Raw genomic sequence first — 14,328 nt, 5'->3', positions numbered from 1 at the left:
AATTGAGCATCATATTCAGTCACTTCACTAGCAGGTGAAATGCTCTTGAACGCTCTCAAATGTTGCTTTCTCTTGCAGAACCGGACTATTTTAACGGCTCTCCAGCAGAACATTGAGCAGTGGGAAAAAAAAGAGGAAAAGGCAGGTTTCACCAATATGGACAAAACCATGTTCCTCACAGTGTTGTTTTAGTTTGAAGCAGAGATGGATTACAATTTCCTTAGTGCTAATTTCTCTTGTTTTACATCACGCCTTAGCCTTCGTGAAAGACTTAGAGGAACACAACAACACAAGACTTGTCCGTAGAAGAGAAACTCCCATGTAGGATCTCATAGAGAAAGCTTTCAGGTTTAGCTCAGAAAACTGGCAAGATGAGATTAAGAAAGATATATTGCTTGTGTCTACTTTGCTTTGTGTTAGTTTGAAAAGACGCTCCCAGTGTTAAAGAGACATCAGTGTGTCATGTAATTTGTGAACTCAGGGTAAATTTAACAGCGCTCTGCTTGAATGACAATATATGAATCATATTTTTTCACTTATTGATCATCAAGTGCAGATAATTCCATCCTTTTATTGGAGCCCTTGGATTTGACACAGTGCGGCAGAGACATCTAGTGGCTGTAAACAGGTTGTACATATTTTCTTCATACAGGACACAAAGCTTCAGCTAACAAATTGTAAGTCCATAATTTTGAAATGGCAAATCCACAAGCACCCCACAATGATGTAGCAGTCTGTCATGTCAAACTGAAATGGTTATTTCGAATATGTGAATTCATCTAGGGCAATTCCTCATCCATAATTTTTGTCCATCAAATAATAAATATAAAAAACATTTTTTTAAACAACCACTAAAGCTTTGCCGTTATAGACGTCACAGTAAAGCAAAAAGACACTGAGAACATAATCGATGGCATGTATGTTCACTGTTCACAGTTTTATCTGAAACATGACTTCAACTAAGGATGAATTAATCCAGATGAACCTTCCCCTAGAGCAAGGTAGATGAAAACATTTTTTCAAAGGTCTCTGAATTCAAAAGTGAATAACAATCAGTCACACTCATTGCAAAAGAAGGAACTTAAATCAGCCATGTGTGTAGAAAGTGTAGAAACGCAGGAGATGACACATGAACAGGTTGGAGTGACGTTTATCTGGTCAGGTGCATCAGCCGATACAGGTGATAGTAAATAAGATTTAGCAAAATGATTAAGATGGCACACTGATATTATTCAAATGTAAACAGTGGTTTGGATATGGGTCACAATGACCCACGTTTCGACTGATAAGGTGGAAAGTGAAATAATTCACAGGAATCTAGAGTGAGCATATTTCATCGTCAGTATAAGGTCTGTCATGACTGCTGGATGAGTCAACGCCATGTAACATTTTAATGAGTATCTTCAGTTGCATATTGGCCAAAGGAAAGGCTGGGTTCAGTTTCACTCAGTGCAAGGCCACTCTGTCTCCTCTTTCAGCTGCTATCAGCCTCCTATTTTGCTGTATGATGAATTAGGGGTATTTTGTGGTAAACCGTACTTAGCTAGCTTCTTATATTACCGTGAGGGGACATATAGCGGGATCAGTAGGAAAGGCTTTGACTTTGAGGAACAGGAGTGGCAGAAACTCAGAGAGAGAGCATTGCTCCGAGCCTTCACAGAACACTGCTGTAGTGATTAAGTAATTTACCCATCAAACTGGACACCCTGAAATCCCCAAAGTGTCAAACAATTCACAGTTAACTTGTGATTTTTTTTCCCTCTGCTTTTGAAGTTCAGGTTTCTTGGTTTGTCAGTGTATGGCGTTCTTCTTCCACAGAATATCACTGTTGAAAACCTGAGCCTTGCATTAGGTTTTAAGGTTCTGTTTAACCAGCAGGTCCAGGAAGCAGCTAAAGCAGCGACAGATGATAACAGGTGTTGAAGACCACACGTATCTACCACATGCAAAGAAAGGTTCAAAATAAAAGAGAGATTTTAAAAAAATATTCTACTTCAGTACAGTCATAAACTCAAGAAATCTTTCCTATGGGGCACTGCATTGAGAAAACAAATGAATACATATACACTGTTGCCCATAAAGTTGGAATAATTTTGTTTTCAGTCACAATCCTCTGTTTATTCCTATTTAAATGGATCAGTAATCACTTTTGACCAGGTGCAATGATTACATTATGTGTCCCAATTACCCAGGAGAAATGAAATAAATCACATTGTCACAATCATTTCATGGAAAGAGGTAAAAAATATTCTATTCCAACTTTATGAACAACAGTGTATATATTTATATATGTTTTAATCTTATACCTCACATAACTATAAGCTATTTTTCTATCTTATATCTTATATTAATGAGCGAAAAATCATTACTTGAGACATAAAAGGTTATTTTATTGTGAAACTTAAATAAAACTATTTCAATTCTGCCAATTAATTCATAGATTTACTTTCCTGGACCTGGACACAGATACACAACTAAAGACTGATTTAATTCATTGTTGCTATGTTGTAGTCCTTAGTTGGAACATTATCACTGTCCTCACCTTAAGACAAGAAGTAGTTTTCTCTGTCTTTGTCGCGGCCTGAGCAGCAGCAGCAGCAGCAGCAGCGCTGCGAGCTGCCTGCCAGCTGCTATCAGGCTGATCAGCCACTTAGTTTTTCACTTGCTCTACCAGTTACTTGTTCCTCTGTCTACTCTCTCCTGCTTGCTGCCATGCTCCCTCAATTTCTCACTGAAAACATTCAAGTAATGATCGTGACAAACAGGCCTGCTCTGGCTACTGACCGTTGTCTTTTTTTCTTCTATATATTGAGAGAATAAATGTTCATCTTCTGTTAATCCAAAGGCAAGAGGAGCAGTACATCATTTCCTTTAGACCTTACTAAAAGGTTGTACCAAACACAGTCACAAATACAGTCCTGGTTATCCAAGAGGATTATGCATTATATGATCATCCTGCATCAGGGCTAAAATAAGGCTAAAATAAGGCACACGGTCTAATGAACTAATCAAATACAATAGCTCCAGGCTCTCCTAAGCCAAAGAAAAGAGAACAAAACTAACTAAAAAATGATAAATGCAACAACACAACTGCTTCAAAACAACAAACAAGAGCTCTTCTTAAGAATAAACATGCTGACAAATTTTAACTATAGAAATGAATAAAGTCGTTGGATGTATAAATCTGACTTTTAGATGAATTCAAAGCCTTAAACCTTTTTACACAGGTTTAACTTAAACCCCAGAAATAGGGACCTTAAATGGCATTTGAGTGATTTCTTCAGGACAAAGCAACTGCTTGAACTGTAGATTAAACCACTGGTGCAACAGCAGTGGGGCTGATTTTGTTTCAGACAGCACACTTTCAAACCTGTCTTAAAACTTGAACAGCAGCTTCGCTAATGACAGATCAACAGTTCTGCACGGTTCACTAACACAGGTGTTTTCACTTGTTGCCTCCTCTCAGGACTGTGTGGATGTTCACTAAAGTATAATTCTGTCCATGCAGCTCTTTTCTGATTTTTCTGACCATAAGCAAAGTGCAAACACAACTCCATCCAAATTCAACTGGAGAGCAGGAACTTTTCAGGAATATTTAAACCACTTGTTCAGCAGCTCGCCCTTAAAAATAAACTAACAGAGTCTTCATGGTAGCACTACACAAGTGTGCACATATAAACTAGCTATTTGTAACGTTGATTAATTAATGAACCAGTCACATACACTCAAAGTGATTTGATCATTTCTAAGTAATGAGTAAGAAATCATGATATATACTGCAAGTCACCATGAGTTCTATGTTATCTCTGCACTAACACCGTTTTGAAACCTTATTATAAAGAGTTGCCAGGTTTCATTTGTTATTAGCCTACTCCAATTGTTCTAAATAAAGGATCAATCAACAATTTCAATCAGTGCTTTGAAAAACCTGCTCAGACCTATAAGTGCCCTCCATACATCCTGCAGTGGGACAGCCCGTGTCTGTCCTTGTTCCTGTCTGTGTGGACGCGCGTCTCGGCCTCAGTCATGCATTGCGGGCTGGCGCCGCCGCCTCTCCACTTCCACAACATCAGGTGTAATGTTTCTGTTTGTTGTGGCCTGAGAACACTAATAACGTGGCTGGAAGACAATGTTGATGGTAAAGCTGTTCAACATCACCCAAGATCACTCAACCCCCCGAAGACCTGCGAGCTGATTAAGTGGCTTTACTGGGCTCACCAGAAGGGGTGGTTTGGCTAAACACTGAATAAATTATCCCCCTTTTTAAAACTGGATCTCCAATAGTTCAAATGCACGCGATTCAACAGATTTCTGGCCACAAACTGTTTTATTTCTGACAGGTTCATTCTCAGACGTGGATTTTGAATAACCATGAAAAAAGTGGAGAGTTTGTCCACATGTTTTAAGAGCAGCCTGGTTCAAAATGGCTTGTTAGAAATATAATTTCCTGCATAAAGCAACGTCTTCCCTGTCATAGAATTACTAAGAATAAAACATATTTAGTGTAGAAATCCACTCAAATGTGTGTAGTAGTAGTCTTATCGCTTAATTAACCTTCTTAATTACACCTCCTGACACAGGGAGACGGGTGGATATGATGAGAGGTGTTCATGTAAGGTGAGAAGGAAATGAGCTGCAGGACTGTGAGCACAGGCAGGCAGGGTGTTGGCCAGTGTTTTTGGAGAGGGGTGACAGATATATCTCTCCCCTTGCTCTTTAGCTGGGCCCTTGAATGATTTAAATCTTCCCAGGCCCTCACTCATCAGTTAGTTAAGAGACACGTCCGGCCGCATCACCAGCAGCTCGAGCACAGTGCGTAAAAAGGATCAAAAAATCATCTAGAGCTGCAACTGCAAGGGTGGGGATGCATCCCAGTTCAACCTCAACCTCGACGCCCTTTTCTGTCAAGGATATTTTGAAGCTGGAGCACCACCATGACTTTGAAAATGAATTTCTGGTGACTGATCAAGTTGTTCCGATGCATCATCATCACCAGCAGCACACACACGCCGCGTCCCGGGACTTCTATGACTGCCAGCCAGAGCCGTGCGCCTCCGGGATGCAGGAGAAGCTCGATACTCACAAGTCAGCAGCGGAAGAGGAGATAAATGAGAAGGGTGAGGTGACACATGCTTTACATCACGGGCAGATTAGTTGGTTTCTATACACTGAAGGCTGTTTACGTGGGGTTAGGCCGTGCGACAGAATGGGGCCTTGGGTGAGTGATACGATGAACCGCGGCCAATGACCTGCCACAGTTTCATTTTCCAAACCTGAGCAAATATTATTAAGAAGAATTTAACTTCAATACGCCATGATGAATGGGAAACATGCATTTACAATATATTGCCACCAAACATCCAAAAGTAAATCACTCACATTTATGAAGATAATAAGGAGCACTGACTTGTGGTGAATAGAATTATTGTTGTAATTAAAAGATCACTGTGATCAATTACAATCGTTATAGATAACCAGGCGCACGCTCCTCAAAGAGAGTCCTGTTTGGTGGTCTTTTTTTCCCACAACGTCTATCGATCCATTAACTACAAGATCAAATTTGAAGTCAGGTAAAGTCTGGCAAGTTATCAGTTTTGAATTTAGTTAAGTAATAAACTGTGTCGTCTTTTTAAATGTCAAAAATAATCAAATTTTCGTTTTCTAATTCGTACATTTTTTCAATGCGTCTATATTTCACTTTATTTTATTTTATTGATATTAAAGTGTGTATTAATATATATGTAGCACAAAATATAGTCTATTGTAGAAATAATGCAACAGAAACATTTTCGAAATGTACGGTAGCCTATTACAATAAAGTTAAAATTTTTTTAAAAAGTTGAAGAAGACAAACGTAAAATTGATCAGATTTGACTTTATTTAAAAATAATACAAGTATAGAACACCATCCAACTCCATCTACACATTTTGTATTTTTATTTGAGAAAAATAGAATAAAACTATTCGGTTATTTAAGAGTAGTTTTAGTAGGTCCATCTAATATAGTTTAAATGTGTAAAATATATAGCAGCCAAATGGTTTGTAGGATTTGAATTTTGTAAGGTTCAATAAATTTGATTTATGTGACTGTTTTGTGATTTGCAGAGATGAGCGGCCTTTACATTTCACCTGACAAAAACGCACAGAGCAGAGCCAGGCAGCGCAGGAAGCCCCGGGTCCTCTTCTCCCAGTCCCAGGTGTCCGAGTTGGAGAGGCGGTTCAGGCAGCAGCGCTACCTGTCCGCCCCGGAGAGGGAGCACCTGGCCCAGATCCTCAAACTCACCTCCACCCAGGTCAAAATCTGGTTCCAGAACAGGAGGTACAAATGTAAGCGTCAAAGGCAGGACAAGTCTCTGGAGCTGGCGGGTTGTCCAACTGCACCCAGGAGGGTGGCGGTGCCGGTGCTGGTGCGGGACGGGAAGCTCTGCAGCGCAGGTTCACATTCATCACCTTACAATATCACTCTCGGACATTACAGTCACGTGTTTGGATATGGAAACAGCGGCGTGTATGGCTGCAGTTATCACAGTGTGTCTCCCTCAGCCTCACACGTGTCTCATCACCAGCTGGATGATTTAACAGGTAACAGCGAGGGGCCCTTCAACCACGGACACTTTCAGGCTTCATTACAGGGTGTGAGAGGCTGGTGATTAAAGGAATATAAATGGTCCATGTAGCAGAAACTTATCAACTATTTCAGGGTGGTCAAATTTTTTATTGTATATTTTGTATGGAATTGTTTCTGTTGGCAGTTTTCTCTTGTTGGAGGTTGTTGTTGTTGAAGTCAGAGGCAAATTAAAAATCAGGTGATTGTTTATTACATTATTAGTGCCGCGGCTCCGAACCGAGGCACTAATTACATTATTAGTCTTTCTTTTTTTTTATTTGATTATAGGCCTATGTATATTTCACAGTTTAAATATATACTCATTCCTAATTAAAGATATAAAATTTCAAATAGTTCATCAAAAGTCCCTGTTATTTTATATTACCTAAATACGTTTACATGCTAATAATTTGGTTGATTTATTTTGTTTTGTTTTTTTAAGACACTTAATATTTTTGTTTATCTGTTTTCAAAGGTTTTCAGAATTTTTATACTATCACGTCCAGGAAGATGAAATGTCTTGAAGTTGACTTTACAACTTTTACAAGGACCGATGTTAAAAATATGTGCAAAGTTTTTAAAGGTCATTAATGTATAATAAACTCTCACTAATTGATATCAAATTTGACAAGACGCCTCGATCCATTGCTTCTAGTTAAACTGCGTAATGTTCCTCTTAAGATCCGATTAAAAACAACATAGTCTCCCTGATTAGAAGCCCTTCAGTAATTGGTCATGGAGCTTTCCTCTGTGCAGGTTATCAAAGACAGCCATCAAAAAGCTAATGGATGAAGTGACATCTGACCTGACTGTGCTGCTCTATCAAACTGAGCTCATTATTGTCCCATTCACAAATCCGCTGATAAGGCTGGAGAGCTTGTCCTGTCCCGGAGCTTTGCTTGGTAAACAAACCCGCAGACAGAGTGGCTCTTTAACTTTTTCAAACTTTCAATCAAACGGGAAACAGTTCCAGTCTGACCTGTCACTTATCGATGAGCCACAGATAAGACTGATACTCGCGCTGCAAAAACTCAATTTCATCGTGCTGCGTGGTTAGCTATTAAACGTAGTCTGCCACCTGATGTAGCTTATGTTACATATGCAACTTATAAGAAATGGTACCAAATGGATTTAAAATATCACATCAAAACCTTAAAGTAAAACATATAAAAAAAGGAAATGTTTAAACTCAACTCAATTGAAGCCACTTTATTGATATTTAATCTAAATAATAAATTAATTAATTGATTTAATTAATCAAGTGTGTGTGTGTGTGTGTGTGTGTGTGTGTGTGTGTGTGTGTGTGTGTGTGTGTGTCAATGTGTCACTTTTAATGGACATTGACGCTGAGCCCCAGAGCCTGAGCAGGAGAAACACCTCTGGGGGGAGAGAGAAGAGCTGAAGAAGCATCTGTGCACAGATAAGGATGAAGCTGCAGACAGAGAGGAGACCAGAGACACTTCAAGAGATCAGATAGTGGCACTCTGCACTGTGTTTGTGTGTGTGTGTGTGTGTGTGTGAGAGAGAGAGAGAGAGAGAGAGAGAGAGAGAGAGAGAGAGAGAGAGAGAGAGAGAAAAAACTTTGCAGCAGTTGTGTTAATGGGCATCCATGTCATCAGTGAATTGTTATTTATGCAAAGATCAGAAATACCTATAAAGTATGCATTTGCAATCACTGCTTGTTTAGTACCTGAATTGAAATTTAGGATTTGATAAAATGGTGGATTATCAAGATTGAATATTGCTTGGCTTGTGGTGGCTGAGGCAGCATGCTGCTGGCATGCTAGCAAGCTTTGAATGCTAGTTGACTTGTGCTGTTTGCTGTTTGGTCTATTAGGTGGCTCAGGTATTATAAGCGTGCTAATTAGCTTAGAGGGCTTGTCGGGTAAATGGGAGTGGATGCTACTTGCTAAAATGGGGTAGCTGAGGGTGGCTATTTGGCTGTTGCTGCGTGGGTTGAGCAGCATGCCGTGGGAATGCTAACAACACGCTCTGTATAGCTTTACATGGAGTTAGCTGGTTGTAGTCGGTGGTGGTGACCGGTGATACTGGAGTGAAGTTAACCTGTGGTGTGTTGAGTGTGTGGGTGCAGGTAAAGAGGAGGGTGGTTCTGGGACACTGGGTGTCATGGCCACAGCTCAATGAAACACCAGTTATTGAGAGGGTGCCCGCCTGATGACCTTGTAGTCTTGACTGCACACTCACACACAAATTCATTTTATATTTGGTAAGACAGGTCAAGGGTCTATCAAGCCAGTGGTGCCAGCCGCAGCAGCTCCGCCTGAGCAGATACAATGTAGATAAAGAGTGAGGCTGGGTCACGGTAGGCATTAAAAGTGTCACCTGTCCTGGGGCCCAGCCTGATACCCACTGATGCCCAGTGTGAGGCCCAGTGATAGGTCAAACATCATTTGAGACGAGTGCTGAGCTTCCTTAGGAAAGCTCACTGTTTTGGCACATTGAACTGTGTACTGGTAACTGTTGCCATGCAGAGATATGCACACATGATGATTACAAAAGAGAGCGGGTAATTTAGGTGGTAATGGGTTGGGAAGTGGGCTGAGAGAGATGTAGAATAACAAGTTGCCTGTTGTTGAAAGAGAGGGAGAGAGAGAGAGGGAGAGAGAGAGAGAGAGAGAGAGAAGGGAGGGGGGGTGACAGAGAGATGTATGAATGAAAGCAAAATCCTCAAATAAAGATGGTTGATTACACTGATTCACATTTCATGAGGGTCATTTTAAATAGAGGATGACGTGAGTCTGGCCATCAGTGAAAGGCACATTATAGTTTTACCTTAAAAGGTTTTAACTCATCCTGTTAACTCATCCTGCAGACAGCCTTACGTCAACTTCAGACAAGAAGACGTCTCTTCTTTGGCTATAAAAATAACATCATTTAAAAGCCAGTCTGATAATCTGGTGTTTATGACTGAAGCCGAGATGATTCACAAATCCAGGATCAGTGTTCCTCTGTCTAACCATCCACCCAACTAAATCTGCACAAAGAGAATGTTGATTTTGTAGTTATGAACTAAATGAAGATGAAACTATCCATGAAAGATAAGCACTGATGGCATATAATCTGACTCTCTTTAAACTGAATCTCTGGTAAAATGGCTCATTGTGCGCTTGTTCCTGTAGCTTCAAGTGGCTCCTGGCTTGTTTACTCTGTGAGGACTTGATGTGTCGCTGTGAAGCTCCCTCTAGGGGACGACTCCCACATCACTTCAACATGATGAAAAACCACAGACTGTAAAACCCCATTCATGCCAGAATCATCTCATACAATATACTGTATTTTGTTATTATATTACACCCCAAATGCATTAAACCAAAGTTAATGATATTAGTGCAGTGGTTAAGGAAAGATAAACGAGTAACTCTGAGAAAGAACCCATTAAAAACATTACAGGCTGATTTCTTCAAAATCACTAATACAATCTAAAAAGTTATTTCTGCTGGACAGATGAATGTTAGGGCCTCGATATAAAAGTTTTATCAGATTAAAATGGGCTCTAAAAGGATATGGACACAGGGTAGGGGTGGATCGGGAGACCAGAGGGTTTTGGTTTATATATTTTTTGCTTTTTGATAACTTTTTCAGTTCAATCGTCTTCAAGAAAATTTTAGTAAAAAAAAAAAAAAATGAAAAAGAAATAAGAATAAAACCGATTGTTTTGTTATGATACAGTTTTTTCTGTAAACTTTAAATTGACCTGTTCAGCCCGATGACATTTGTTACGTCATGCAGTGAGGAACTTGTGCAATACCCCAGGTGTAGGACACATTATAATACAACACTGATGCTGAGCAGATAAAACTCTGACAAATCTATTGTTACAAAGTTTCACTGCTCATCATCCCAGACAAAGACATGGCAGGAAAACAACAGAAGATTGATGGCACAACAACTAGCTGTGACTCAAAGAAAACATCGTCACCACATATTACCTGCTGTGGAAGACTAATGCCTTTCCGGGCTAAAAGGTTACAGGCCTTACTATGTCATGTCTGAGCCCATGAAGCTGAATGTATTTGTAATGAACAACTAGGATACATTACAGTAGGAAAGAAATGTCATCGTTTTCAACTACCAGCAATCATGCAGATTGTCTGAGAATAAGGGCAGAGGCTCAAAGCATCTTAAGAGCGCTAAAAGAGTTATTTGAAATGGATGATATCCTCACACAGCACAACACAGGCCCCAGCATGAGCGTGAGATAACCCTATTTATGAAGTCATAGTGAAGTGACTTTACATTTTATTCCATATTCACTACTGTATGATCCAAAAATACACGTAAGGGCTTTTAAAAACAGAAAGAAAGACTGTGTCTAGACAGAGGGATAAAAGCTTTCTGTGCTTACAGTTCAACATACTTTGGCAGACAGACGGTTGCAGACAAAGAATTGAAGGTGAAGCATATCATACGGATGATCTTAATACTCTGTTGACCAGACAGTAGCTAATGCTTAAGAGGAATCTCAGTAGATTTGGCTTTTATAAATGATGATCCACAACACAGGTCAGAACATGTTAAACTGTATATCAGTCGGTGTGGCTTTGTATTCATGTTGCACATAAAGTACACAGCACTCAACTTTAATGAAAATTTGATAACAGAAAGTTAATTGTCGCACTTTTATCGAAATAAAAGAAATGGTAATACAAGCACTCATCAGTGTGACATTGTGATGTTGGTGAGTCTTTGGTGTGTCGTTGGTGCAGGGAAGCTGGTGGAGTCAGCAGGGCCAGGGGGCATGGAGAGGATCATGTTTATCATACCTACATTCATGTGTTTCCAAATGAAGCATGAACTCCCAGAGGAACACAGCCACTGCTAGAAAATGTCTCAATCACCGGAGAAAGGTCAGGCTGAACCACGGAGAACAACAAATAAACAGCCACTGAACAATAACTGTGTCGGTTCAGGAGCCAGCCTAAATGTGTCAAACTCATTAGTGCTCCAGTAGGTATGACCACCCACTACTGCAGACGGAGTTGTCTCCCTGCAGCCGCAGACAACTGGGTTACAGCCCTGAGCTGAGGGAGCCATGAAACTCAAGACAAATCCATCTGACTTCTACGACATACAGTTAAACTATATCCTGGAAAACCTGTATATTTCTAACAATTCTGTAAATATTTAACTTACAGTATTTATTGTGTATATAACACATAATACATCTGGAGATAAAGATTTTTTGCTGGATGTAAGTAAAAACAAATTTCTTAGATTGTTGTCACACTACACACTAAATTATATATGAGAATAGATTTTGTTTGCCTATTTTATACTTACATGTATTTGCTGTGTATTGGTAATTTACTTCTCCTATTGTATGTTTTGTATATGCCAAGTAGTTCACTTCCTAGATAGCATTGGTAGATTATATACATTGGATGCCGGGCTACAATATACAAAACATGCTGTATTAATGTAGTACAGTGTAAAGTTTGTATGTAAGTAAGACGATATATGACATTTATCAGTTTAAGGTATATAAACTGTGCATTTCACAACATATGTGAGTCTGGTGTTTAATTTGGGTAATTCATATGAATAGTGTCATTTCAAAAAGGCTAATTTATTTTACTTAAGTAAACTATATTATTAATACTTATTTTTCATAAGACATGATAATGTGATTGCAGAAATCTCCATGAAATAAAATGAACAGGCATGAACAGAGTTTATAGTGAGCCACTTGTCCCGCCCTTCTCACTTGTCAGCTGCAGTCTGGATGAACCCGCCTCTGCTTTCGTATAAATTCAGACGGTGTGAGTGTGTGAGGAGACACACTGCTTCAACCACGTCCCCTGCTGCAGCCGTCTGGCACTGAGAGGCCTCTGATTTGTGGATTACTGGATGGAAATGTCTGATACAGTTAAACCTCTGACCTCCTTCCTCATAGAGGACATCCTCTCCATTAAGGACAACACAAGATTTAACGGCAGATGCTGTTCACAGAAGATGGAAAGATGTTCACAGTGGAAAGAAGAATGTGAAAAGTTGTCTGAGAAACTCTGTCCTCAGGAGACAGTGTTTGGAGTGCAGACAGGTGAGTGGCAGACTTTCAGTGACTGGAATGTAACTTAGATGGATGGATAACCCAATACATTCTATGTATTTCACTTTCATTTGCAAAATAATGTTTTATAAGAGGGAATATATCTTTGTGAGATAAATTCTCTGTATGTCTGTATGATCAGTAATTGTCATTAGTCAGTTTTTTTGAAACTATTTTTATTAAACATCATGAACCTCCTTTAGAACCGCTACTTCAGAGCCTGATATACAGACTAAACCATATTGATTAAAAGAACATAGTTTTACCCATTAATGACCCGATCACATCTGTACTTCACAGAGTCTCTGGACACATCCTGCCCTAGCACCTCGGAGTCCAGCGGTTTTTCTTCCACGGGGAAACAGAAACGCTCCAGAGCTGCATTCACACATCTTCAAGTGCTTGAACTGGAAAAGAAATTTAACCACCAGAAATACCTGTCCGCCCCGGAGAGGGCTCACCTGGCCAACACATTAAGACTAACTGAGACCCAGGTGAAAATCTGGTTTCAGAACCGGAGGTATAAAACAAAACGAAAGCAGCAAACGTCAGAGTTCTGTAAGGAAGTGTACAAAGCAGAGGAACTGGGCCTGAGAGAGGATTTGGTCCGATCATCACTGATCACCTCCTTCTGCAAAGCTTATCAATACAGACCGTACCTGTGGGACTACAGTGGCCCCTGGGGGCCAACGTTATGGTGAAAGTGAAAGGATGTATGAAGCTATGATTTCAAATCATAAACATATGTTTAGTATTCCTGATATTTAGGCTCAAAGTTGATTCTTTGTTATTTGACACTGAATCCAGTGTTTGACCACGTGTTACCTTCACCACTCTGCCTTTTAAAATGGTTCGGCTGATAAACAATTCTTATACAAAAATCACACTAATCTTGTTGTATGGACATGATGTGGTTTTATGCAACAAACCATGTGATCAATGAATTTACTTGTGGCATTGTTGATTAATTCATTAAAAAAATTATGCTAATACATTTTACCTGTGTTTAGAGCTTTCTGTCAAAATGTACAAAAAATAAATAATTTACAGTTTTTGAGAATACCTGTCACAGAACAAAGTTGAACTATGCTTCTGACATACTCTCTCAAATTGTTAAATGACAATATATCAAATGTAACCTGGATGTATTGAATAATGTACAATTGGTTGTAGTTGTAGTAATGTAGTTGAATTTGAAAAAGCCAGTATGATATAAATTACTGTAATACTTTTTTATTTTAATTTGTATTATATACTAGAAACATTTAACGTATATGTGTGGAGTTAATATGATAAAACTACAGAAGAAGATAAGACTAGACGGAGATGAGGATGATATTTGTAAATGAGGGCGAAAGAATGAGACCTGATTCCTTTAAAGAGCCCCTGACCTGATTACATGGAGATAAACTGCTCTTCAACTTTCCTGAAGTGACATCATGAGGAAAGCTACTGTATGAAACTAAGATACCACAGCTTCTTATCTGAGACGTTTTGGTTAAAATGACTCAGTGTGGCAATCAAACAAAATTATTAACTGATTAGTTCATAGAGAAATTGCAGATAACAGTGTTTTGGACAAAGAACAATAGGAATAAAAATAGAAAAAGATATGAAAGGACAAAAGGGAAATCTGGATGACTGAAGCTAT

At 39.3% G+C, this 14,328-nt stretch overlaps 2 protein-coding genes across 2 annotated transcripts; both read left to right on the top strand.

Moving 5' to 3' along the window:
- The first annotated feature begins 4,864 nt into the window (after positions 1-4,864).
- On the top strand, positions 4,865-6,800 carry nkx2.7 (NK2 transcription factor related 7). Its single transcript, XM_023418285.2, has 2 exons — positions 4,865-5,117; positions 6,106-6,800. Exons 1-2 carry the CDS (start codon positions 4,865-4,867, stop codon positions 6,648-6,650), a joined length of 798 nt encoding a protein of 265 aa, XP_023274053.1. The 3' UTR covers positions 6,651-6,800.
- A 5,610-nt stretch (positions 6,801-12,410) lies between these two features.
- Positions 12,411-13,671, top strand: nkx3-1 (NK3 homeobox 1). Its single transcript, XM_023418379.2, has 2 exons — positions 12,411-12,668; positions 12,978-13,671. The coding sequence occupies exons 1-2, from the start codon at positions 12,476-12,478 to the stop codon at positions 13,376-13,378; spliced, it is 594 nt and encodes a 197-aa protein (XP_023274147.1). The 5' UTR covers positions 12,411-12,475; the 3' UTR covers positions 13,379-13,671.
- Positions 13,672-14,328: the final 657 nt, after the last annotated feature.

This window comes from Seriola lalandi, unplaced genomic scaffold, assembly GCF_002814215.2.
Source record: "Seriola lalandi dorsalis isolate HSWRI2012SDOR001 ecotype SW California unplaced genomic scaffold, Sedor1 jcf7180002054581, whole genome shotgun sequence".
NCBI classification, from domain to species: Eukaryota; Metazoa; Chordata; class Actinopteri; order Carangiformes; family Carangidae; genus Seriola; species Seriola lalandi.
The sequence above is the reverse complement of the archived record's forward strand: the minus strand, read 5'-3'. Positions and strand labels throughout refer to the sequence as shown.